This window comes from Carettochelys insculpta, chromosome 6 (genome assembly GCF_033958435.1).
Source record: "Carettochelys insculpta isolate YL-2023 chromosome 6, ASM3395843v1, whole genome shotgun sequence".
NCBI classification, from domain to species: Eukaryota; Metazoa; Chordata; order Testudines; family Carettochelyidae; genus Carettochelys; species Carettochelys insculpta.
The window spans coordinates 126503956-126531279 of NC_134142.1; the positions used below are offsets into that span (position 1 = coordinate 126503956).

General features: G+C 52.5%; 1 protein-coding gene across 2 annotated transcripts in view; it reads right to left on the bottom strand.

Moving 5' to 3' along the window:
* Positions 1–2790: 2790 nt before the first annotated feature.
* Positions 2791–27324, bottom strand: part of ATP2A1 (ATPase sarcoplasmic/endoplasmic reticulum Ca2+ transporting 1) — a 53901-nt gene continuing 29367 nt past the window's right edge. Inside the window, exons 11-23 of one of the 2 annotated variants that reach the window (XM_074998382.1) lie at positions 21546–21648; positions 13469–13600; positions 12992–13117; positions 10120–10338; positions 8528–8863; positions 8130–8350; positions 6434–6636; positions 6265–6350; positions 5477–5610; positions 5280–5397; positions 4922–5039; positions 4169–4210; positions 2791–3334 (exon numbers count right to left, since the gene is read on the bottom strand). In XM_074998382.1, coding sequence (XP_074854483.1) covers positions 4206–4210; positions 4922–5039; positions 5280–5397; positions 5477–5610; positions 6265–6350; positions 6434–6636; positions 8130–8350; positions 8528–8863; positions 10120–10338; positions 12992–13117; positions 13469–13600; positions 21546–21648 — 1801 coding nt within the window. In that variant the 3' untranslated portion in view covers positions 2791–3334; positions 4169–4205. Of the gene's footprint in view, positions 3338–4168; positions 4211–4921; positions 5040–5279; positions 5398–5476; positions 5611–6264; positions 6351–6433; positions 6637–8129; positions 8351–8527; positions 8864–10119; positions 10339–12991; positions 13118–13468; positions 13601–21545; positions 21649–27324 lie in introns of both variants that reach the window. The other variant, XM_074998381.1, reaches the window with a different exon arrangement.

The following is a 27324-nucleotide window of genomic DNA, read 5'->3' on the forward strand; positions in this document are numbered from 1 at the left end:
GGTCAAAGCAGCCAGCTGCAGGTGACATATGCTTCTCTGAAAGCTGTGATCCCAGGGTCAGGGGAGGGCAGGTAGGGATACTTTGTGCACTGCCCTGTTCTTCAGACAGGCAGCTCCTATTGTCTGGAAGCCAGCCAATGGGAGCTGCGAGATTGTGCTGGGACAGGGGAGTTCACAAAGCCTTTCCCCCATGGCTCTCAGCATTCAGAGATGCACATGGCCCCACAGCTGGCTTCTGTGAACAGTGGGCATGGGTGGGGAAGTCAGAGAGCCTGGCTGAAGCTCGCTGCCCCATGGTCTGGATCCAGTGGCTTGACAGGCCTACAGGCCATATTTTTCATGCTGAAAAAGTCATAACACAAGACAAAACTGCCTCAGTGACTGGACTGAGCATTAACAAGGGAAAAACCAAGACACTGAGTATCAACCAGTCCAACAACACCATCACACTGGGAGGGGGTGATCTGGAAGATATGGAGCAGTTCACATACTTGGGGAGTATTAGGGGCAGAGACAGAGGAACAGACAAGGATAGCAATACCAGGATAGGGAAAGCAACAGCTGTATTCAAGACTCTTCATCTCATATGGAGTTCACAAATAATATCTGTGAAGACAAAACTGTGGATCTTCAACCCAAATGTGAAGAGTGTGCTCTTGTATGGCTGTGAGACCTGGCGTGCTAAAAAAGTCTTCAAATCACAGGCTACAGCCATTCATAAACAGATGCCTGAGGTACATACGTCACATCCAATGGCAAGACTGTCACAAATAAGGAGCTTTGGAACAGAGCAGGACAAAAATACCACTTGATGTTCAAATTAAGAGAAGAAAGCGGGGATGGGTAGGCCACACTCAGAAAACCATTGTCAATCATAGTATGTCAAGCTCTCAAATGGGACCCGCGAGGAAAACACAAAAGAGGAAGACCTCCGACAACATGGAGAAGATCTACTGAGATTTGAAGGGCAACAACTGGGGTACTCCTGGAGTCAGCTAGAAGTTTAGTCCCAAGACAGAGTGAAGTGGAGGAGACATGTAGATGACCTATGCTCCACTCAGAGTATGAGGGTTTAAGGCAAGTGGACTAGGGGTAGCTGCTCCATGACTAGGGCTGTCTGTTTTGCTGGGGTGGATGGAATTGGGGCTGACCTATCTGGGGAAGCCTCTATATATTACAGCTGGGTCTCACAGAGGTTGTCTCTCAGAACAATTCAGGGGCTGAGGCTATAGCTGACCTATGCTGCAAGGCTCCACCTTGCGCCAGATTGTTTCTGCAGCAGAGAGAAAGCACCTGACCACCAACCACTGCACACCTCAGTAAACCCCTCCCACGTTTCATTCCCCAGCAGGGTTTTACACTCACCCACACACATATGCCCATGGGTATACACAGCTCTGCCCCAGCATCCCCGCCCCGCCCCCCTCGCCCCGCAGCCTACCAAAAGCAATTCCAGGCCCAGGACAGAACACTCATTGGGCCCCCTACACACTCAAGCTGCACCTGCACAGACACAATCTGCTTGAGATTTGGGTGGTGCTGCACCTGTGCTGGCTGGTGGCCAGTGAGCTGTTCCACTATAGCTATAGCCAGGGGTCCCACACCCATCCAGTAGGGTAGTCATCTGCCTAATTCTTCAAACCCAAAGAACTTTGTCCTGCAGCCTCCCCACAACCCTGTCCCTTCCCTGAGGTACTGCCTCCCTACCACACCCCTTCCCTGAAGCCACCCCCTGCCATGCCCTTTCCCTGAGGCACAGTTTCCCTGTCAGGCCCTATCCTGAGGCCACCTCCCTACCCCTTCCCTGAGGCACTGCCTCCCTGCTCACACTCACTCACTTTCATCCAGCTAGGCCAGGTGATCCAGGGCATGAGTTCTGGGAAGGTGTTTGTGTGGGGCTCTAGGCTGGAGAAGGAGGTTGGGCCATGGGAGGGTTGATGAGTGTTATGCTTACCTTGAGGAACTCCCAAAAGTGACTGGCTGCTCCTATGTGGGCTGATCATGGGGTTCTCCATGAGCTGCTCTGCAGGCACCAGCCCTGCAGCTCCCATCGGCCAGGGTCCACAGGCTGGGCTGACCACTTCTGGGAGCAGCACAGAGTGAGGGCAGGTAGAAGCCTGCTGTCGTCCCATTGCATTGCTGGCAGCTGGGGTGGTAACTAGGGGACCCCAGGCATTTTTAAATCACCTGTGCCCCTGGGGCATTACCCTCATTGCCTCCCCAGTAGCAAGCCTGCATACACTTACACACATGCTCATGCACACACCCCTACTTGCACTTTGCTTTGGTCTCCCTTTCCGCATTAATGCTATTCATAGTTCTCCCTTGCTTTTCTGTGGGAACGCAACCAAGGTTTCAAAGGCAGGCATGCCAGTTCAGCGAAGCACCCCAGTGTTCACAAGATCCAGGCTGCATGGGGCTGCTCACTCCAGTTAATGACCTGTGGGGCCAGGATGACGCCAATGGGCAAGAGGAATGGTACTCACAAGCTGACCCCAGCTGGAGTCTGTGGGGTTACAGAATGGGCATTAAAGGAAGATTCCAGCAGCTCTTGGGCTTTGGAGCTCTGGCAGGAGCCACATCCCATTAAAGTCATTGACCTGTTTTACATTCTCTAGTACAGCTGGGCGTGGCCATAATACCATCCAAGGCCAGCAGGGGACACTTTTCAGATGTCAGCTCAGATTTTTTGGCCCCCTCCTCCAATTGTGGTACCATTTGGAAGAGCAGCAATTGTTGCTCCTGCCCTGTCCCCCTCCCAGGAGGCAAAGGAAGAAGCTGGAGCGCAGGCAGCATTAAGGATTTTATCTTTTAATGTCAATAAATAAGCAGCTAGAACAGTCTCTTCATTTAATCCTCTGGGAGCTGCATATTGGCTGGACAAATCGGTTTTCTCTGTTCAGTTATGTTTTGCATTTAACTTCCCCTCTATCCACTGAGTGAGGAGGTCACTGGCATGAGCTGGTAACACAGCAAACAGGCTGGGTGCCCAGCAAGACGGTGCAAGGGACAGGGGCTGTTAGGACAGAGGAACAGCTCAGAACATAGCCAGAAGGCCAGAAGGAGGGGAGGCAGCTTCTCCCCGTTCTCCAAAGGCAGCAGGCAAGCCTCCATACTGCACCCCCTCCCCACTGGGGAGGAGAAAGAGGGCTGTGTGCAGCCTTGGGGTGAAGGACAACAGCTGTTAAATAAGAGGGGTGGCTGAAGGTGAGAGGGAGCACAGGCTCATGGGGAGGCAAAGGGGCACCAAGGGGTTCTTCACCATTGGGGTGAAGATGCAGCTTCTCTAGCAGCCAGAGGTGTCACTGCCTCCTCCTCTTCAGGTCTTCTAAACCTGCTGCAGGGAGAGAGGGCATGTGTGAGACAGGAGGTTTGTGTTGAGAGGGGTGCCCTCAGGGCCTAGCCCCAGGTGGCAGGGTTTGTGCCCCAGTGGCAGACTGGCCTCCAAGGCCTGGTCTCCAGCCCTTGCCCCACCAGGAAGAAAGACACAAAGTGACTTGTAGGCTGGCTTGCTCTCAGGCAGCACATGGGCACAATGTTGTCTTCACTGGACTGGTGCTTAAGCACAGGGGAGGCACTAAGTGGGGGGAACAATATCCACTTCCCTGGGCAACCAGCAGTTGCTTGGTGGTGATCAGAGCAGTGTCAGAAATCACTACCTCCAGATCCTGCCCTCCCCAAAGTGGCAGCCCCCTTTCCCCTGCAGAGCAGCAGCTGTGGCTGTAGAGCAGACTTCAGTCTCCTTTGTCAAATGGTCTCAGTGCCTCTGAGGTTACATAAGCATTAACCACTGTTTTTTTTCCTGGCAGCTGGGGATGATGGGCAGTAATAGGGAGCCCCCTGGCATAGCAGCAGTAATTACGACAGTGTCAGAGCAACACCCCAGTTGGCTCCCCACAGTGTGAGTGGAGGGGAATGGAGAGGCACAGCAGTAGGCAGGGTAGGTAATGGTATCCAGCCCAGCCACAGAGCTCAAATGGGTGACACGGCCTTGCCCCAGACCCCACTTGCCAAACTGAAGGGAAGACCCAGCACAAAGCCACTGGCAAAGCAATGAGATTACACGTTCTCTCTCACTCTCTCTCCACCTCCCTCCTTCCCTCCCATGTCCCTTGGCAGCAGACAGCCATAGGGCAGGTAAAGCATGCAGCAAAGGATCATGGGATACCTGAGACGCAGGATCAAGGAGATGGAGGGAAAAGAGATTATGCTGCATTGGGAAAAGATAAAAGAAACCAGTGTTAACAGAGCCTGGGGAAGGTGGTTGTTCAGGAGAGAGAGTTAGCCCAGATCCACATGTGGGATGGAGAGATGGAAGGTGAAACCCATCCAGGACATGGGGCTCAAACCCACTGCAGAGCAGCACAGAGCTGGGGGTAGGGAAGAGAGGCTCAGCCCAGCCCTTTGGGGAGACGGAAAATGGAAACACCCAGAAGGTAAAGGACAAGGACTGCACCAGGTGGCAGATGAAGTAACTGCTCTGCCCACTAGATACCACTCCCTTTCCAGAGCTGGAACAGATTCCTAGAGTCCTGGCTCCCAGCCCCACTGCTCTGACTACTAGAACTGGGACAGGACTCAGCAGCCCTGTTTTCCTGCCCTCTGCTCTAGCCTCCAGGGCAGTAAATGGCTGGCTCTGTGCAATTTGGTGCTGGGGCTGTTTGGGGCCCATTTGAGTTGCCCTGATGGGTCTGTTACATGGCAGGTGCTCATGGTGCATGGTTAGTAGTGAGGGGCTGGAGGACAGAGAAAGGGTAGTATCCTGGCACCAGCCGGAGCTCACTGTACCCCATCAGATGGGACAGGCATCTACACAAAATCACATCACGGCTCTAGCTGGGGAATCCTGCTGGGAGGCTCCTAGTAGGCTGAAGCTGGCTCAGCCTTCTCAGGCCTGCCCATGGAAGGGACATGCCCTTACCTTCCAGGTAATCCCGGGCGATTAATTTCAGCACCTCGTCCAGGAGGATGACAGGGAATGAGATCTTCAGCACCATAAACCAGTGGGTCACATCTAGCGGTGTCAGTTTGAAGATCATCTGGGATGCAGCAAAAGAGAGGTCATGGGGAGAACAAGGCAGGCACACATAAGTGTGAGGAAGTGTTCAGAGGCTCTGGCACTGCGACCAGGAAACTCCAGAGCCCTGGGCAGCAGGGCTCAGGGGGAACAGATGGGACTTGTGGGGCTTTTTCTACCACAAACAAGTGAAACTAACCACCCTGCCCCCGCTCTCCCCAGGCACTGTACTGCTCAGCCACCTCGGCAGGGCCGCACTTACAGGCAGGGGGTCAACGTAGAGGATGACGAAGTGCAGGGACATGGAGAGGCAGATGGAGCCCAACAGCCAGATGTTGACCCACGGTGGCATGCGCAGCAGGGACTGGTTCTCAGACAGGCTGTACAGAGAGATCAGGAGAGAATGAGCTGGGCTCTGGGCAGTGGCGGGGGGAGGGGAGGACAGGGTAAGGTACTTGCCTGTTGAGGGCATTGCACATCTCAATGGTGACCAGCACAGACAGGGCCATGGTCATGGGCACTGGTGACTCAAACACCTCACAGTCCAGTCCCTCAAAGTCCACATGGTGCTCTGTGCACTGCATGAAATGGGACTGGGGGGGGAAGAGAGGCATTGAGACACAGCCAGCACAGTGCTGCCAACCAAATTCCACCCCCTACTCCACTCCTCCCAAGGGACACAGACTCTGCCTCTTCTGGCCCCCTCCACTCTGCAATCGGGTCAGCACTGACTGCTGCAGCACATGCCTGGCTGAGCCCCTGCCCCAGCCCTCTAACTCTGCATGAGTGCACTGAGTCCAGCACTGACCGCAGGGGAGCATGCCTGGCTGAGCCCCCGCTCAGCCTTAGCACTGCACTGGGGCAGCAGTGACCACTGCAGAGCATGCTTTGCTGAGCCACTGTTCTACTCCAGCACAAGCCCCCCAGCTCTGTAAAGGAGCACTGGGGCCAGCACTAACACTGCTGGGGAGTGTGCCTGACTGAGTCTCTCCCCCACAGCCTCCGTAGGACTGCACTGAGGCCAGCACTGAATGCTGGGGGAGCGTGCCTGGCTGGGCCCCTCACTCCCACTCCCCAGCACTGCACTGGGGCCAGCACTGACCACTGGGGGAGTGCCCAGCTGAACCCCCTGCTCAGCACCATACTGGAGTCAGCACTGAATGCTGGAGGACTGTCCCACTGAGCTCCCTGGTTCGCCCCCCACCCAGCACAGGCCCCCACAGCTTTGCGCAGAGGCCAGCTCTCACCAGCTGATGATAAGAGACAGCAGGACCATCCTCTGCATAGACGAACCACCAGGCAGCAGCACCCACAGTGGCAGCACCGACATAGCCTATAGGCAGAGCAGAGAGGAGGAGGTGTGAGTGCACAGCTGAGGGGCCTGGGGCTTTGAAGGGCAGAGTCGGGGGGCTTTACCGCCAATGGCCATGTAACGGAAGAAGAGCCAGCCACTGATGAGGGGCTCCTTAGGGCTGCGGGGAGGCTTGTCCATGATGTCCAGATCAGGGGGGTTGAAGCCAAGGGCAGTGGCTGGGAGCCCATCAGTCACCAAATTCACCCATAGCAGCTGCACAGGAATTAGGGCTTCTGGAAGGCCCAGGGCAGCTGTGAGGAAGATACTGTGGGGAGAGGGGGAGGAGTGAGAGACAGAGGAGGGGGGCAAGGCCCATGAGTCCTAGGGCGTGGGGGCAGGGCAAAGTGTCAGCGATCCCCAGGGTAGGACTCTGCTGCCAGCTTTGCAGCAGCATTAAGAGGCTGCCTTCAGTGAATCAAACCCCCTGGGGGTCTTCCCCTCCCTGGCCCCACCACTTCTTTCGACTGAGCCTCAGGGCTGTAGCCTCCTGCTTCCTGTGAGCTCTGCCCAGCACATTGACTGACCCAGCCCCTGGCAGAGATATATATAAGCTGCTGAGTTGGTGCCCCTCGCCCAACATGCAGGGACACACCGAGCACTGACCACAGCTAGGTTTACTAGGCAGCTGGCCATGGCACAGGGAGCCCTAAGGGTAGTGCAGAAGGGTGCAGGTTACAGCCCCCCACCATTCTGCTCAGCCCAGAGTGCCCTGCACCAAGCTGTAGGGCACCCCTTGGGGGAGGCACTATCTGTCTGTCCCTCCATCTGACCTGTTTAGCAGGCCCCAAGTGAGAGCCCCGACTCCTTCTAGCACCCACCCCACCTCAGCCCCCAGTCCAGCATGGAGATAGCTGTCTAGTCAGCCTGCAACTGAGAGGCAAACCCCATTGCCTTGCTAGGTGTCCATGCCCTGGAAAGTGGGGTTCTATTGTCTTTTCTGACTTTCCAGGGAGACAGGGGAGTCTCAGCCAGCCCCAAGTCAGGGAGGCGAGGGCCATTCATCTAGCTCCTGTAGCCTGCTGTAAGAGTGAACTTAGTCAACCCCCACCCCCCAAGCTCCAGGAAGCCATGCATAATACCAGGAAAACTAAGACCCAGATAGGACTCAAAAGACACTACAGAATTTTTTTATTTTATCACGCATGGCTAGTGAGGCTGGGGATGAAGGGGGAACAAGGCTGGTATGGTGGGAAGAAGAGAGGGGCAAGGCTGGCCTGGAGCGAGGGATGGGGATGAGGTGGGCGTAACTGGGTCAGGGAGGGGCAAAGCTGGCGTGGCTGGGTGACAGAAGGGGCAAGGCTGGCCTGGGTGTGTGAGAGGAGAGGCAAGGCTGGTGTGGCTGGGTGAGGGAATGGGCAAGGCTAGCATGGCTGGTTGAGAGGAGGGGCAAGGCTGGTGTGGCTGTGGAGGGGAGGGACAAGGCTGGCGTGGCTGTGGAGGGGAGGGGCAAGGGTGGTGTCGCTGGGGAGGGGAGGGGCAAGGCTGGCGTGGCTGTGGAGGGGAGGGGCAAGGGTGGTGTGGCTGGTTGAGAGGAGGGGCGAGGGTGGCGTGGCTGGGAAGGGGAGGGGCAAGGCTGGCGTGGCTGGGAAGGGGAGGGACAAGGCTGGCGTGGCTGGGGAGGGAGGGGGAGGGGCAAGGCTGGCGTGGCTGGGGAGGGGAGGGGTAGGATTTGATTGCCTGGAGGAGGGAGGACCAAGACTGTCAGGATTGTGTGGGGTCTGATGGGACAGAGGCTTGGAACCATGGCAGTGCACTCACCAGACAACCTCGCCTACATTGGAGGAAATGAGGTAGCGGATGAATTGCTTCATGTTGTTGTAGATGGCCCTGCCCTCTTCCACAGCTGCCACGATGGTGGAGAAATTGTCATCAGCCAGGACCATCTCAGAGGCTGTTTTAGCCACAGCTGTGCCTGAGCCCATGGCAATGCCAATCTCGGCCTTCTTCAGTGCAGGGGCGTCATTCACCCCATCCCCTGTCTGGAGACGGGGTCAAGGTGAGCCACAGAACATGGAATTCCAAACACCACTGACCCCCATATGCCCATGTGCATAGTCCCTTAGCATAGCCTCTGATCCTTCTGCCATGGCAGGGACCCATTGCCCTTCTCCCTCTCGCCCCAGGCCAGTGATCCTGTCCTCTTGCCCTCTGCTCACCATGGCTGTGATCTCATCAAAGGACTGGAGGAACTCCACGATCTTGGACTTGTGGGTGGGCTCGACGCGGGCAAAGCAGCAAGCCCGCTTGCAGGCTTCGCGCTGCTCGGCAGGAGGCAGGTCATCGAACTCACGGCCTGTGTAGGCCTTCCCTGTCACCTCTTCATCCTCACTGAAGATCCCGATGCGGCGACAGATGGCGATGGCTGTGCCCTTGTTGTCACCCGTAATCATGATGACACGAATTCCAGCATCACGGCACAGCTGGATGGATCCCATCACCTCCTTCCGGGGTGGATCCAGCATCCCCACACAGCCCACGAAGGTCAGGTCCACCTGTGGGGGAACCAAAGACAAACTAGGCTCACAATAGACTGGCCCTGCAACTCTCCAACCATGCCCCAACCAGTCTTGTGACCTCCAACCAGCCCTGCAAGGTGCCCCAGCCACACCCCAATTAATTTCACAAAACCCCAAAGAGGGCCCCAGCCCTGTAACCTCCCAACCAGCCCGCAATCCCCCAACAATGCCCCAGCTAGTCCTGCAACCCCTCTGCCACACCCAGCCAATCTCACAAGACCCCAGCCAGCCCACTCAACTCCCCCAAACATGCCTACCCTGTCCTATAAACCCCAGCCAGCCCTGTAACCCCTGCAACTATGCCCCAATCAGACCTGGAAATTCCCCCAACCACTACATCAGTCAACCCTCAACCTGAGAGCTCAGCCCACCCCCAAGCAAGCCCCACCCTGAAGCCCCAAGCACTGCACTACCAGCTCCAGCCCTGACCCATTAACCATGCTGCCAGCCCGTGTTCTGTGTAAGCTGTGCCCACACAGGACAGATTCCAGCGCTGCCCAGAGGGTTAGCACAGCACACACAGCTAGAATTTGTTCCTACCAGTGGGACACATGCCTCAGTGCAGATAAAAATTAAGTACAGCCACGAATGGAAAAAATCCACACAGGGCTGGAAAGATTAGAGGGAACATTGCCCGCAACCAACCCTGCCCCTGACCATCAACCATCTTCCCAATCTCTGGGTGACTCTCCCACCAACAACCACCCTGATAACCCTGAGCCACCTGCCAAACAGCCCCCCACTCTGACCCCCAACGACCCACACCCTGCCCACCCACTCCCCCAAACACCTCCCAGCATGACCCCCAGCCACTCCTCCAAGCAGACCCCACAATCATTCCCTCAAACAACCCCCACAGTGATACTCCCTGGCTACTTCCCCAAACACCTCCCAGCAATACCCCCACCCACTCCTCTGAACAAACCCCACAATATTTCCCTCAAACAACCCCCACACTGACACCCCTTAGCCACTGCCCCAAGCACCTGCCAGCAATACTCACAGCCACTCCTCCAAACAAACCCCACAATCACTCCCTCAAAAAATCCCCACACTGACACCCCCCCAGCCACTCCCCCAACACCTCCCAGCAATACCCCCACCCACTCCTCTGAACAAACCCCACAATCATTCCCTCAACAACCCCCACACTGGCACCCCCCCAGCCACTGACCCAAACAATCCCTCAGCCTTTATCACACCAGACCCTTGGGAGGATGCCTGCACCGGACCTCATACTCAACAAACTTGGTGGAATCCTCCAGATTCATGTCTTCTCTCTTTGGGGGGGTGTCACGTGTGGCCAGGGCGAGGCAGCGCAGTGTGTCCCGTCCCGTCCCCCACTCCTTGATGACAGTCATGATCTTGTCTTTCACCAGTGGTGTGAGGGGCACACGAGTGGTGCCCACCCGGACATAATTGCAACGGTCAATCACTCCCTCAGGGGCACCCTGTAGGAGGGAGAACATGAGACAGACAGATGGAGTGCTGCAGGACCAAACACAGGGCAGAGATGCACAGAATGCTGTGGAAAAGTGAAAGTAGCTGGTATGCCCCAATGCACATATGGATAAGAAAGTGGCTAGCTGGGGATAATGCAGGTGAAGGTGTGCATGTGCTCCCAACTGCGCTCCTACTAACAGCGTGTGGCTCCCTGGCTGTCCTGCTGGCTCTGCGTTGGCTGAAAGCAGTGGAGGCCTGTGCTTTCCCTACAGTCTGCAGCCCTGAGGGAAGCGAGTGGTGGGCGGGGGGTCTTTGCCCACCGCATTGCTTGCAGGTGCTGCCCCCGCAGCCTTAGCTTCCATTTGACTGGGAACAGGAGAAGAGTGAGACAAGGGAACCAGCCATGACTGGGACTGTCCCAGCTCCTTTCTCCTCTCTCTTCCCTGCACACTCTCTACAAACATGCCTCAACTCCTGCCCTGAGCCCCATGACGTGACACGACAGTGCCGGTAAGAAAAGGAAGTTATTTCACCCCGGTGCAGTGGGGACAGACAGAGAGAGAGAGGGGACCTGAGCGCAGCAGGGACAGAGAAAGCAGGACAGACCTGGACACATGGAGCTGCACCTGTCAGCTCAGTTCTCCGTTACATGCCCCTCCCTGACTGGCAGGACCTCACTGAAACACAGGGAGGCAGGTGCCCAGAGGCCTAGTCTTAGAGTGATGGAGCCGTGTGGCTTGTCCTGGTGACAAATGCACTCACCCCTTGCTCAATGAGCACAATTGGGTCCCAGCTTCGTGCTCATAGGCAGAAACTCATAAGAGGGACACTAAATTTTCATTAAAATACACATAAAAGTCTCTGATTGGTTCCTAGAGCTTGGGGAAGGAGTGGCAGCAGGTAGCGCTGCTTTTGAAAGGTAAGTGAACCTTGGGTTTGGGGGTTGGAAAAGGTTAAAGGCTGAGGGCAGTTTGGGGCCATGAGTGGCAGAGAGGATTAAAACCTGGTGGTCGGTTGGGTCTGTGGGATGGGTGGGGCGGGTTCAGTCTGCTGAAGGTTGGGTGTGTGGTGGGGGTCAGGCTGTGGTGGGTTAGGTCTACCAGGCTGGCGGGGAGGGGAGGCGGAGCATCAGGCTGCCGCGGGCTGGTGGAGGTATGGGGGTCAGGCTGCTGCGGGGCCAGCAGAGGGTCAGGCTGCCATGGGCCGCCAGAGGTACGGGGTCAGGCTGCTGCAGGGCTGGTGGAGGTACTGGGTCAGGCTGCCATGGGCCGGCAGAGAGCAGGGGGGTGTCAGGCTGCCATGGTGCTGGTGGGGGGGTGTCAGGCTGCCGAGGAGCCGGCGGAGGGTGGGGAGGTGTCAGGCTGCCACAGGGCCAGCATAGGTGTGGGGTCAGGCTGCTGCGCGCCAGCGGAGGGCGGGTCAAGCTGTCATGGGGCCACCTTAGGTGCAGGGTCAGGCTGCTGTGGGCCAGGAGAGGGTGGGGGGGGGTCAGGCTGCCACGGGCCGGCGGAGGGTGGGTGGTCAGGCTGCCGTGGGGCTGCAGAGGGGCAGGCTGCAGCAGGTTGGGGCTGTGGGACCAGCGCAGGTGGTCAGGCTGTGACAGGTTGGACAGGGGTAAGGCTTGTATTACCCAGGGGGGAGTTCACTTGTAGAGTGAACAAAGGTAAGTAAACCTGTCCCTCGTTTAAGTGAGTACTCGTAAGTAAACTACTGGTTTAACAAGAGATGAGTGTAATAGGAGCATTCCCAAAGGGATTGGATAAAAGACAGCATCAAACACTCCATAGCTGTGTGACACTGGGTGCCCCAGTTACTATTGTAATTATAGCAATCCTAAATAAATAGGTATATTTTAATAGAACCTTTGCATTACCACATATCTTTGTGTTTCCCTCTATCATCCCATATCTTTTAATAGGAGCTTTGTACCACATTGTATTAACTCCATATTGTACCTAAGACTCCATTTTGAGGGATATGCTCTTCTGTATTAGCCTGTAAACTTTGCACTGTCTGTGTGAGAATGGGCATGTGTGAGATCCACCTGGAAGGGTGAATGTCGATGCTTAGAATTGCCCTCTGGAGCCCACCTATCTGGACAGCAAAGACTTGGAGGCTGAAGAACAATGAAAACTGGACTCTACAGCAGTGACCCACCCGGAAAGGAAGATTAAGTCCCATCTGTGGGTGATGAGTCACACAGAAACCTGGGCAGTGGGAAAGGATCAAACCTATGTGCCACTGACTGGTGACTCATCATGCCTGGGGCAGGTGGACAGAACCAGGACTGTGGACTAAAAGCTATAAAAGATACGTGCACTAATACAGAGTTGGGTTCCTCTTCACGTCTTGTCAACATCAGAGCATTGATCCGGATCAACAGAACCTGGCTCCACACTCACCTCTAATACATCTAGCCAATGGATTAGAATGAGCAACCTTTGGTAACTATAAGCAACCATAAGATGGTGTGTGTGTGTGTCTGAGTAAACTATGTACATTATGTGCATATCATATAATGGTATTGTATTCTCAATAAATGCAGCATTCTTGCCTTGTCCCTCTAGAAAGATCCCATGTGTTTCTTATAAGCATAACAGAATGACAGCAGGCAACTGAGGGATACCTAGGTTACCATGGGGATAGTAGCCTGGCACTGACCTTGGCAAACATCTTGTTGCTCACAGCTGCGCGGGAAGCCTTGGCAGGAGAGCAGTAAACAGACATGGACTTCCTGTCACGGGAGAACTCCAAAGTGAACTCCTTCTTCATCAGTTGCTTAATCACCTGGGAGGGACAGAATGGGGAACAATGAACCTCCCCAAAACACCAGACCTGTAGCCCAAAGAAGCCCCTCTCCCAACTCAAGAAGCACAGGGACAGGTGCTCAGCAAGCCCTAATAAGCCATCCTGGAAAAGTCAATGAGAACAAACCAGGAGAGCATGCCCGCCAGGGAGCCTAGTAAAACACATCTGCTGGCCCAGGAGGGGTGGTGGTCAGAATGAGTGGGCATGGGTAGTGGGGGAATAAATGTGCAGAGTAGCAGACATTGGCTTGATGGGAGGTGGCAGAAGGTGGTGCTGGAGAGGGCAGGCCAGGGGTATCTGGGGCAGAGGTCCTGGCCGGTGAAAACTTACAGAGTTGCAGGCATTGGCACGCTCCACTTTGGACAGGCTCCGCACATCTGTGTTGAAAACATTCATCTTCTCTACCAGGCAGGTCAGTGCTGTCTCAGTGGCTTCCCCCACCTTCTCATAGACACCCTTGGCCTGTAAGTACATGCAGCAGTTCAGGGCCTAGGATATTCAGGCCCTGGGATGGGCATGTGGAATCTGAGTAGGGCGGGAGGTGGACAGCAGGATGGAGGATATAGGTGGCCAAGTAGGGATGGCCCTAGACTAAATTATACTCAGGCAAGCACATTCGTTACACTTCTGAATACCTTATTTTGTATTGCATTTGTGGTCCATTTCACAACTGTGATGCACAGTCATTGATTCATAGAAGACTGGGGTTTGAAGAGACCTAATGAGCACATCTAGTCTAGCTCCCTGTTCAAAGCAGGACCAATCCCAATTAAATCATTCCAGCTGGGTTTTGTCAAGCCAGGCCTTGAAAATCTCTGGGAATGGAGATCCCTTCACCTTCCAAGGCAATCTGTTTCAGTGCTTCATCACCTTCCTACTGATGGATTTTTTCTTATATCCAGCCTAGACCTCCCCCACCGCAAATTGAGACCATTGCTCCTTGTTTTGGCATGTACCACCACTGAGAACAGCCTAGCTCCATTCTCCTTAGAGCCACCCTTCAGGTAGTTGAAGGTTGCTATCAAATCCCCCTCATGCTTCTTTTCTGCAAACAATAATACGTTTTATCTAGAACACCTCTGAAAATGTTCTTTAAAAAATTGTTGTTAGGCCAAAAAGAAGTAACATATGCAGCAAAAACAAAATGAAGTAATTTAATCAGATATTATAGCAATGAAGAAATAATATTGTATTTGATTTTAATAACAGAAAATATATACTTTGAAATTGCTCAAATGCTCACGGCACACGGCACATCTCTCAGTTGTTCACAGAACAACATTGTTCCATGGAACATGGTTTGAGAAACACTGATTAATTCCAAAACAAAAAAGCAGTCCAGTAGCACTTTAAAGACTAACAAAACAATGTATTAGGTGATGAGCTTTCGTGGGACAGAACCACTTCTTCAGATCATAGTCATACCAGTATGATGATAAATATGTATGCTAGTATTTGTAAAATCTGTGATTATTCATGCCACATGTAAGCAAATAATCATTTCCTCAAAACTTGAATTTCTGAAATATACTAACATCAAGAAATTGAACTTTGCACCAACACTGAATGGACGAGTATTAAGTAGCGTTACAGTAGAGTCACTGCCTTAGAATGTTAACTTTAGTTCTTTAGTTCATCAGGTCCTCACAAGCTGAAGCACAGTGCCAGGGAGCGCAAAACACTGGCCAATGGTATTTTTAAGCAACAAACGATCAAGTGACGTCAGTCTCTCTTCAGTCATCATCAGTAGAATGTGTTTTAATGAGACTGAGCTTCAAAAAGTTGTGCTCACCACTTGCAACTCTCACCAGCAACGTGAGCAGTATCTTGTAGGAGAGCCACACATTCGGAAAAGCATCCTTCATCTCTGCATTGTGACTGAATTGAAGAACTTGGAGTGCAGCATGTTTCCCAAGTGGCATAATGTGATGGATATCAAAGGGGTAGCCATTTTAGTCTGTATCTGCAAAAACAAGAAGTTCTGTGGTGCCTTATAGACTAAGTCATTTTTGGAGCATAAACTTTTGCAGGCAAAGACCCACTTCATCAGATGCATGCAATGTGATGGATGTTGTCCAATTTGACATAGAGGTCTTTATCATTGATGTCTCAACTTTCTCCATGTGTTAACATCCAGTGAAGGTCTATATAATTGTTCAAGAGTATTTTAAGGTCCACTGACTGCTCACTAAGGTGCCTCACACTGGGAAAACCATCTTCGTGATCATGGTATCTCACCTGCCAGGTTCAAGCGTCTTTTCAGGTTCACTGACAACTCTCTAAGGTCAGACAAAACTCCCAAGGTCTTCTTATGCTGCTTCATTAGTGCAAACCTTTCTTCAGTGGATACTAAGCAATGTCAATGAGTGAATAAAAACCCCTCCTTCTTGAATTTTTCTTCCAAGCTTCCCATCACCATGTAACTAAACTCTCTTTTCTCCCAATGAATATGAGTTTCCTTGAAGACAGAGTTAGCTCCTAAATTTTCTGCCATTTCTCTGGCAGTGGCGATGGCATCTTCAAATCTGCTGTCTCTGTAGACCACAATGAAATCAAGGCAGCTTCTCATTAAAGTAGTAAAGGTCACGCTGTCCATCAACAGAGTTTGTAGTACCTTGCTTACAGTGTTACTTGGAACAGGATAACTTGCCAAACCACAACGTGGACCAGACTTTTGAAGCCAGTGATCCACTTTGCCAAGCTTTGTGCTTGTGTTGCAGTCATGTGGTACCTCACTGACCTCATGCTGTCAATGTAGCTCTTCCAGTGAGTGCCAGAGTGGCTTCAAGGTCAAATCTGCAACATTGCCCACCTAATAGCTGAGGCTGAAAACAGCATGTATGTCCTCTTCAGTACTCCAAAGAGAGATACTGAATCTGAAGAAAATACTCTACATCTGAGGCAGTGGCAGAAGCTGGCACTCTGAGCCCTTTAAATTGCCACCAGATCCAGGTGTGACACAGTGTGTGAGGCACTGAAGGCTGGCAGGGGAGGGGGGAGAGGTGCACCACAGTTCCTGCAGTGCTGATGGCTGCCTGAGGGGGCTGCAGTGCAGTTTGTGCAGCGCTGAGGGCTGCATTGCGATTTGTGCAGTGCTGAGGGCTGACTGCCCCAGGCCTGCCCCTTCTGTATGAGGCCCCACCCCTTCCAGGAGTGCAGAGTGCACCTCCCCTCAAGTTGCTCAGGGCCCTCGCAATTGCTGTAAAATCACAATTTATGCTAACACTCAGTATAACAATTGTGAAATCTCACCAATGCTCCAAGTCGTGGGACAGGGCAGGTCATCATAACTGCATAAGACATGGATTACGCAGGGCTCCCCTGGTTTAAAGCATTGTCAAACAGAAAAGAAGGGAGGGGGGTTGACTTAGTTAGCTGAGTGCCTTGGTCCTGCCTATGCCTTGCCCATATAACTATAAGCGTGGTTTGACTAGCATGCCTACCTGTTAGAAGACAGAGCTGGATACTAGAGTGTGCATTTTGTATGGCATGATCTTTGCTGTTCATCAGATCAAGGAAAAGTGTGCAGAGAAGAACACAGATCTGTACGCTGTCTTTATAGACCTGACCAAGGCATTTGATGCCATCAACAGAGAAGCCCTGTCGATTATCCTGTCAAAACTTGGCTGCCTGAGAAGATTCATTAACCACATATGCCTGTTCCACGATGACATGACTGGCTTTGTTCTTTCAAATGGCAAGTCCTCAAATCCATTTGAGATATCCAATGGTGGGGAGCAAGGGTGTGTGCTGGCCCCAGTGTTGTTCAACCTCTTTTTCATGTGCATCCTCAGCCAGTTAGAGACCTGGACCATGGAGTCTACATAAAATACAGACTTGATGGGTCACTTTTTGACCTTCGTCGTCTGAATGCTAAAACCAAGACACTTGAGAGGCTCACCCTTGAAGCCCTTTTTGCTGACGACTGGGCACTTATGGCACACAAGGAATCTGATCTCCAGCTCATCGTCAACAAATTTGCTGATGCCACTCGCCTCTTTGGTTTGACCATCAGCCTAGGAAAGACCCAGGCACTGTTCCAACCTGCTCCAGGATCTGCTGCTCTCCTTGCTTCAATCTTTATTGAAGGAACAGAGTTAAAAACAGTAGAGGAGTTCAAGTACCTTGGCAGTGTGGTAGCCAATGATGGCTCCCTTGACAAAGAAATCAATGCCAGAATCTGCCAGGCCAGCCGGGCACTAGGCCATCTGAGAGCGAGAGTGTTGAATCGGCACAATATCCGACAGTCCACTAAACTGAAAGTGTACAAGGTTGTAGTCCTGACCAGTCTGCTGTTTGGCTGTGAAACCTGGACCTTGTACAGAAAACATATAAAACTGCTGGAGTGCTTCTACACATGCAGCCTGAGGTCAATACTGCACATTCGATGGCAGGACAGCGTTACGAACCTAGATGTCCTGGACAGAGCAGGAACCACGAGCATCGAAGCCATGATTCTGAAAGCCCAGCTTCGCTGGACAGGGCACGTCATATGAATGGAGGAGTCAAGAATCCCTAAGCAATTTCTCTATAGTGAACTCTCCCAGGGCAAAAGGAATCAAGGCAGGCCTCGCAGGAGGTACAAAGACTGCTTGAAGTCCAACATTGCTCATGCTGGTTTAAAACCAGATCAGCTAGAGCAGCATGCCAAGACCAAAAAGGCTGGCGTGCTCTCGTACAACACACATATGACAACTTTGAAGAGCAGCAACGCGTACACCTCATTGATGCTCGTGAGAGGAAGAAAGCAACAGCAGCAGCTGCACCAACAGAGCCAGCACAATTCCCTTGCCCCCACTGTGAATGCCCATGCCATTCAAATCTTGGACTCCTCAGCCACTTGTGAGTCCACAACCAATGAGCCTGTGCAAGCTCAAGACATCAGAGTCGGACATGACAGACTACCTACTACTATCTTGTATGAGACTCTACTTTGGTAGATGCTTTGAGCTGAAATCATAGGGTGGCAGCTAAGGCCACTAAGAGCTGAAATCACAGGGTTTTGCCTCAGGCCAAACCCACAGTGGCTGTCCACCGGTCATGCCATCTGTCTGCCGCTGCTCCTCCTACCAGCCAGTCACACCATCCATCTACTGCTTCTCCTACTGGTCATCCATCTGCCACGGTGGGTTTAGCCTGAGGTAATACCCTGTGATTTCAGCCCTTAGTGACCTTAGCTACCACCCTATGATTTCAGCTTGCAGTATCTACCAAAGTAGAGTCTAGAACAACATACAAACACTACTATCCAGCTCTATTTTCTAACAGGTAGGAGAGCTAGTCAAGGCATAGGCAGGACCAAGGCACTCAACTAGCTAACTCAACCCCTCTCCCTTCTTTTCTGTTTGACAATGCTTTAAACCAGGGGAGCCCTGCATAATCCATGTCTTATGCAGTTATGATGACCTGCCCTGTCCCACAACAACTTGGAGCATTGGTGAGATTTCACAACTGTTATACTGAGTGTTAGCATAAATTGTGATTTTACAGCAATGTGCTTACAATAGACTAATACTCATTGCTTCCTTGCTACCCATCAGGCGTTGTTTGAAAGGTATCACATGTGCACACCTTTGTATTCTCATGCAAATGATCTCTGGGAGACACATTCCTCCAAGTTATAATAGGAATATTCAGAGCCAAAAGTACACAATGGGAGGTGTGATTGACACCCCTGCCAGGGTACTTCACTAAGACAAAGGACAATAAACACCTAAGGATATGAGACTGTCTCCTGGGATTCAGCCAATGGCAGTTTGCCACAGCGGCTCACCTGAATTAGGTGATTTTTGACCCTCAAGGGCCTGATGGGAAAAAGAAAGGGCGCTGTCCCTGAACACAAGAGAGAACCATGATGTGGGCCTAGCAGTGTCCATCTTGGACTGGATCTTGCTTCTTTGTCCTGGGGTCTGTCTCCAAGGGTCCATGTCCCAGCATGTTGACCCCAGTGGGCCAGATCTACAATCCTCCAGTAACTAAAACTATGTGACTTGAAATGGACTTTCAGAGACTTTTCAGCAAATAATATTGCTGGCTGTGTCAGTAGTTGTGACTGATGCGTGTAAAGTATTGCTTTAACAATTCTTCTGTCTAACCCTGTTCTTTCTTTTTTATTAATAGATTTTTAGATATTAGATCTAAAGAATTGGTGAGTGTGTTGTTTGAGTAAGATCCATGTATATATTGATCAGGGTTGGGGGCTGGGCCCTTTAGAGTCTGGAAGAATCTGTGTGGTGTTGGGTGAAATAGGCTTAAGAGCCTCTCACCTGAATTTGGGGGTTGTTGGTCTGGGCTGCTACAGCAGCTGGAAAGTCTGTGGTTTGCTTGTGTGGCTTCTGGCTGGCCACTGGGGCTGGCAGAGCTGCAGCAGTGGCTGGTTGGATTTGCCTTGGTGAAAAGGAAATCCCAGCCTGGGGCTGTAAGTAGCCTGGATTTTAAGCAAAGGTACCCTGGAGTGATTTCTCCAGCTCTCAACCTCTGTACCCATCAATGCCGCGAGGAGTAAGGGAGGTCAATGGGAGAAGCTCTCCCATCAACCTCTCTCTGTGAGGATGGCCAGGTAAATTGATGACAGATAAGTCAATTCTAGCTATGCAATTGCTGTAACTGTATTGTGTATTTACAATCAACGTTAATGCCTAGTGTTTACCTGACTTCAGCCTCACCAGGCTGCAGCAGCCGGAGAACAGGGATAGGAAGAGGCAGGTGGGTGGACATAGTGATGCCCCAGAATTTTGCGTGCGCTAGTCAGCTGCATATTCTGCCCAGTATTCTCAGTAAGAATAACTCTGAATATCAAAATGGGTGAGAGGAGGGGACAAGTAGGTGTCTCCTGGGCAATAGCAGCAGCCACAACAACAAGGGACCCTTGGCTGCACCAGAGAGGTGGCATGCTTGCAGCAGCTGGTGCTGGAGTGGTCACCAGCTGTACCATTCAAAATTGTCTGATCCACATTGGCAGAGTTTAGGATTGGCAGCCAAAAGCAATATTGTGCAGTTTTTCTTACTGCTGTTTGTGTCATCATGTGATGTTGATTCTTCTTTCTCATTTCTCTCCATTTTATGTAAACTGGATTTCGTTTTGTTGTTACTCTTCTCTTCACCTGAGCCACATTCTTCTTTATCTTCATTTGCCATAACACTGCCAGGACCACATTTCTATTGCTTATCTTCCTGCAAATCTGCTAATTCCGGACGAACAGGAATTCCATCATTTATTGTAACATCCATGGTTTGGCATGATTTGAGTTATCCTGATATCCACTTGTCAGGGGTATGGCCAAGTTTTCTGTGGTCCCATAAAATTTGTCTCCAGACACTAGTCCTGCCTCTCAGTGTTCTGTGCTGTTATTTAGCTGTAATTTCCCCTAATGTCTTCTAAGAGTCTAGTAAGGAGTGGAAATGTTGGTAATATGCTAGACAGTATTGACTTCCTGTGGTCTGGCAAATTCTCTTGTCTAGCACTGGTCAAGTCCCAAAAGTGCCAGACCAGAGACATTTAACCTATCACAGGGCAAAGACCATCCAGAGCCCACTGCTCAACCCCAAGCCCAGTACTAGATGCAGTTGCCTAGATTGCCTGCCCCTAAATCCAGCCCTAGGCCCAGGATGGGGCATGAGGGTGACCCAGGTGGGGTGGGGAATGGGGGTGCAGGTAACAGGTGGAGTGGAGAATGGGTGATGTAGGTAGGTTGGGGAATGGAGAGTTCAGGGAGACCCAGGTGGGGTGGGGAATCGAAGGTGCATGTGACAGGCAGGGTGACAAGTAGAGGGGAATGGGGGTGCAGAGTGACCTTGAAGGGATGGGTGATAAGGGTGCAGGGTGATACAGGTGGGGTGAGGAGTGGAGGCTGATAGGTGACCAGGAAGGGTAGAAAATGGAGGGTGCAGGACGACACAAGCAGGGTGGGGAATGGAGGGTGCAGGGTGACCTGGTGGGGTGGACAATGGTGGATGTCAGGTGACCCAGATAGGGTGCAAAATGGAGGGTGCATTGTGGCCCAGTCAGGGTGGGGAACAGGGGTGCAGGGTGACCCAGGCACGGTGGGGAATGGGTGGTGCTTGCTGACAGGTTGGTGCCGGGGGGAGAGAATTGAAGGTGCTTGGTGAGCCACATGGGGCAAGAAATGGAGGATACAGGCTGACCCAAGTGGGGTGGGCAATGAAGGATACAGGGTGACAGTTGTGGGGAGAATGGAAGGTGTTGGGTGACTCAGGTGGTGCAGAGAACGGAGGGCACAGGGTGATCCAGGCAGGGTGTGGGATTGGAATCTGGGGTGACCTGGGAATGGTGGTGAATGGGGGGTGCAGGATGACAGACTGAGGTGGGGAATGGAGGGTACAGGGTGAAGCAGGAGGGTGGGGGGTAGCAGTGCAGGATGACCCTGGCTATGTGTCGGGTGTTCACCTCATTGAAATCCAGGGAGGAGTCATTGCAGAGAGCACAAATAGTGGCCAGCTCAACCAGCCCATCGTACTGCCCAGCTTTCACCTGCTTGTCATTCTTCAGCCTGAGGAGACAGAGAAAAGGAGTGAGGCAGGGAGATGTGGGGAAGAAAGGAGGGAGCAAGGGGTGGGGATGGATGGACAGGACAAACAGAGATGGGGAGGGAGAGGGAACATGGTGTGGGGAGGGAGGGACAGTCCACCCACAGAGATGGGGAGGGAGAGGGAGCACAGGGTGGGGAGGGAGGGACAGGACACACACAGAGATGAGAGGGAAAGGGAGCACAGGGAGTGGAGGGAGGGACAGGCCACACACAGAGATGGGGCGAGAGAGGGAGCACAGGGAGTGGAGGGAGGGACAGGCCACACACAGAGATGGGGAGAGAGAGGGAACATGGTGTGGGGAGGGAGGGACAGAACACACAGAGATGGGGAGGGAGAGGGAGCACAGGGAGGAGAGGGAGGGACAGAACACACAGAGATGGGGAGGGAGAGGGAGCACAGGGAGGAGAGGGAGGGACAGAACACACAGAGATGGGGAGGGAGAGGGAGCACAGGGAGGAGAGGGCGGGGGCGACAGAACACACAGAGATGGGGAGGGAGGGGGACACAGGGTGGGGAGGGAGGGACAGGACACACACAGAGATGGGGAGGGAGAGGGAGCACAGGGTGGGGAGGGAGGGACAGAACACACGGAGATGGGGAGGGAGAGGGAGCACAGGGAGTGGAGGGAGGGACAGGCCACACACAGAGATGGGGAGGGAGAGGGAGCACAGGGTGGGGAGGGAGGGACAGAACACACGGAGATGGGGAGGGAGAGGGCACACACAGAGATGGGGAGGGAAAGGAGCACAGAGTGGGGAGGGAGGGACAGGACACACACAGAGATGGGGAGGGAGAGGGAGCACAGGGAGTGGAGGGAGGGACAGGCCACACACAAAGATGGGGAGGGAGAGGGAGCACAGGGAGTGGAGGGAGGGACAGGCCACACACAGAGATGGGGAGGGAGAGGGAGCACAGGGAGTGGAGGGAGGGACAGAACACACAGAGATGGGGGGGGCACAGGGAGTGGAGGGAGGGACAGGCCACACACAGAGATGGGGAGGGAGAGGGAGCACAGGGAGTGGAGGGAGGGACAGGCCACACACAGAGATGGGGAGGGAGAGGGAGCACAGGGTGGGGAGGGAGGGACAGAACACACAGAGATGGGGGGGGCACAGGGAGTGGAGGGAGGGACAGGCCACACACAGAGATAGGGAGGGAGAGGGAGCACAGGGAGTGGAGGGAGGGACAGGCCACACACAGAGATGGGGAGGGAGAGGGAGCACAGGGTGGGGAGGGAGGGACAGAACACACAGAGATGGGGGGGGCACAGGGAGTGGAGGGAGGGACAGGCCACACACAGAGATGGGGAGGGAGAGGGAGCACAGGGAGTGGAGGGAGGGACAGGCCACACACAGAGATGGGGAGGGAGAGGGAGCACAGGGTGGGGAGGGAGGGACAGAACACACAGAGATGGGGAGGGAGTGGGGCACAGGGAGTGGAGGGAGGGACAGGCCACACACAGAGATGGGGCGGGAGAGGGAGCACAGAGAGTGGAGGGAGGGACAGAACACACAGAAATGGGGAGGGAGAGGGAGCACAGAGAGTGGAGGGAGGGACAGGCCACACACAGAGATGGGGAGGGAGAGGGAGCACAGGGTGCAGAGGGAGAAACAAAATGCAAGCAGGTGGGGAGGAAGAGGGAGCATGGGGTGGAAAGAGGGACAGGACACAGATCAGGAGGGAGAGAGAACATGGGGTGGGGAGAGAGGAAATGAACACAGAGAAGAGGAGGAAAAGGGAGTATGGGGTGGGGAGGGAGGGACAGGTCACACAGAGATGGGGAGGGAGAGAGCACAGGGTGGGGACAGATGTGGGCTGTCAGTGCTTTGTGGCATCAGGGTGTCACTTTACTGGATTTTGTGAGGAATGTGGAAAACATTATTGCAATCACTATTCTATGTCTGCACCAAATTTTGTGCAGTGGGCCAAGTAACATTCCTGTTGAATCTTATAATTCCGGGATTCTGTGTGTACTGCTCATATGCAGGTGTCATTTTATATTTGAAGTTATATGTATTGTGTCTGTAGTCGTGTTTGATATTTTAGTTTTTGGGAGACTTCAAGAGGAGGTGTGGCAACAAGTTATGAAAGGTTCCTCATCAAATGAAGCCATATTTGACAGAGAAAGGGCCTTATCAGGTGCAAATTCACATGCGAGGAATTTGGCTATGACCATGCTGTCCATCATACAGGCAATGGCTGATTGCCTAAAAGGAAATGGGACAGGTGACCTGATCATGTGACAGGCACCATCTCAGATGTGACCCCACACAAGGGCTACGTCTACACGTGCAGCCAACATCGAAATAGCTTATTTCGATGTTGCGACATCGAAATAGTCTATTTCGATGAATAACGTCTACACGTCCTCCAGGGCCAGCAACGTTGATGTTCAACTTCGACGTTGCTCAGCCCAACATCGAAATAGGCGCAGCGAGGGAACGTCTACACGTCAAAGTAGCACACATCGAAATAGGGATGCCAGGCACAGCTGCAGACAGGGTCACAGGGCGGACTCAACAGCAAGCCGCTCCCTTAAAGGGCCCCTCCCAGACACAGTTGCACTAAACAACACAAGATCCACAGAGCTGACAACTGGTTGCAGACCCTGTGCCTGCAGCATAGATCACCAGCTGCCGCAGAAGCAGCCAGAAGCCCTGGGCTAAGGGCTGCTGCCCACGGTGACCATAGAGCCCCGCAGGGGCTGGAGAGAGAGCATCTCTCAACCCCCCAGCTGATGGCCGCCATGGAGGACCCGGCAATTTCGACGTTGCGGGACGCGGATCGTCTACACGGTCCCTACTTCGACGTTGAACGTCGAAGTAGGGCGCTATTCCTATCTCCTCAGCTGCGTCTACACGTGCACGCTACTTCGAAGTAGCGGCACCAACTTCGAAATAGCGCCCGTCGCGTCTACACGCGTCGGGCGCTATTTCGAAGTTAACTTCGACGTTAGGTGGCGAGACGTCGAAGTCGCTAACCTCATGAGGAGATAGGAATAGCGCCCTACTTCGACGTTCAACGTCGAAGTAGGGACCGTGTAGACGATCCGCGTCCCGCAACGTCGAAATTGCTGGGTCCTCCATGGCGGCCATCAGCTGCGGGGTTGAGAGATGCTCTCTCTCCAGCCCCTGCGGGGCTCTATGGTCACCGTGGGCAGCAGCCCTTAGCCCAGGGCTTCTGGCTGCTTCTGCGGCAGCTGGGGATCTATGCTGCAGGCACAGGGTCTGCAACCAGTTGTCAGCTCTGTGGATCTTGTGTTGTTTAGTGCAACTGTGTCTGGGAGGGGCCCTTTAAGGGAGCGGCTTGCTGTTGAGTCCGCCCTGTGACCCTGTCTGCAGCTGTGCCTGGCATCCCTATTTCGATGTGTGCTACTTTGACGTGTAGACGTTCCCTCGCTGCGCCTATTTCGATGTTGGGCTGAGCAACGTCGAAGTTGAACATCGACGTTGCCGGCCCTGGAGGACGTGTAGACGTTATTCATCGAAATAGACTATTTCGATGTTGGCTGCACGTGTAGACGTAGCCACCATGAGGTTAGCGACTTCGACGTCTCGCCGCCTAACGTCGAAGTTAACTTCGAAATAGCGCCCGACGCGTGTAGACGCAACGGGCGCTATTTCGAAGTTGGTGCCGCTACTTCGAAGTAGCGTGCACGTGTAGACGCAGCTAAGGAGAACAATGGAATTCCTTCCACACAAACAAGGGAGTAAAGGGGGCCCTGACAGCTCCTCCATTTGTCTTCGCTCCAGCTTATCATATCAGAAGCATCTTTGCGATGACCTTGGGCCTGGGAGGACTGCAAGGATGTATGCCAGACACTTGTAAGATATCATTTATTCTATCTGCTGCAGCCTGCACCGAGAACTTTGTGATAGGTGTATGTAATTTGAGTGCTTTAACAATTGTACTCACAACCTTTTTTCTTGCTTGCTTTCTTGCTTTCTTTTATTAATAAACCTTTAGATTTTAAATTTTAAAGGACTAGCACAAAATGCTGTTTTGAGTATGATCTGAGATATACATTGACCTGGGGATATGGCTGGTCTTTTGTGACTGGAAGAACCAGTTTGTATTTCATAGAATCATAGAATCATAGAACACTAGGACTGGAAGGGGCCTTGAGAGGCCATCGAGTCCAGTCCCCTGCCCCGACGGCAGGACCGACCACTATCTACACCATCCCTGATAGACATCTATCTAAACTGTTCTTAAATATCTCCAGCAAGGGAGATTCCACAACCTGCCTTGGCAACTTATTCCAGTACTTGACCACCCTGACAGTTAGGAACCTTTTCCTAATGTCCAACCTAAACTTCCCTTGCTGCAGCTTAAGTCCATTGCCTCTTGTTCTCTCCTCAGAGGCCAAGAAGAACAAGTTTTCTCCCTCCTCCTTATGACAACCTTTAAGTTATCTGAAAATCGCTATCATGTCCCCCCTCAATCTTCTTTTTTCCAAGCTAAACAAGCCCAATTCTTTCAGCCTTTCTTCATAAGTCATGTTCTCCAGACCTTCTATCATTCTAGTTGCTCTTCTCTAGACCTTCTCTAATTGCTCCACATCTTTCTTGAATTGGGGTGCCCAGAACTGGACACAATATTCCAGCTGAGGTCTAACCAGCGCAGAGATTTGGTGAGATTGGGTTTCATAACCTCTCATTTGTGTAAGGAGGTGACTGGTTGTGGCACAAGGGAAGCTGGAGTGTATGAAGGAATTGCCTGTGTCCCTTCTTGTTGATCAGTGTGGCAGCACAGATGCTCTATATGGCTAGTTTGGTGCCTAATAGTGGAGGATCCCCAGTCTTGGGCTGTCAGTAGCCTTGGTTTAAGCAATTTGCCCTCATTTGGCCTTCTCAGCAGTTCATGGAACAACCTCCAATATTACATGGGATATCAGGGACATGCTGGACTGGAGTGACAGGGTCTGTGCGTTGTCAGTGCTTTGGGGCATCAGGGGATCTAGGTGTCGGGAGATGCAGGGCCAGAGTGACAGGATGTGATGTTATTAGATTTTAAAATGAGTATGAAAAACATTATTGTAACCATTGTCTTAGGTTTGCACTAAATCTTGTGCCAAATTTGCCAAGTAAAGTGTCTAAGGAAAGCTGATAACTCACTAAACCTGTTTATATTGCCTATATGTGTGTATCATTTGTATATGTGGAGTTATAAGTATTGGCTCTTTGTTTGTAGTTGAAATTGTAGTCTTTTGGGGACCACAATAGGAGGCATGGCAACCTACTGTAAAAGGATTCCTACCCAGGTAAAGCAGCACTTGACTCTGATACATGTCTGAGAAATGTGACTGTGGACATGTATCCTGGGAGGCTGCCAATGGCAGAATGCCAAAAAAAGGACATGGACAGGTGACCTGCCCATGTACAGGCTCTATTTCAGACATACTCCCTCACAGGGAAAACAATGGATTTCTCTCCACATGGGCAAGGGTATAGTCATTGTGCCTTTAATCTTCACTCCAGCTCATCACATCAGGAACATCTCTGCTATGAACTGAGCCCAAAAGGATCACTGACACATCCTAACAAAGAAGATATACTCCAGAGACTTTTAAGATAGCAGCTAGTCCATCTGCTGCAAGCCTGCATCCAGAACTTTGTGACTGATGTATGTAATTT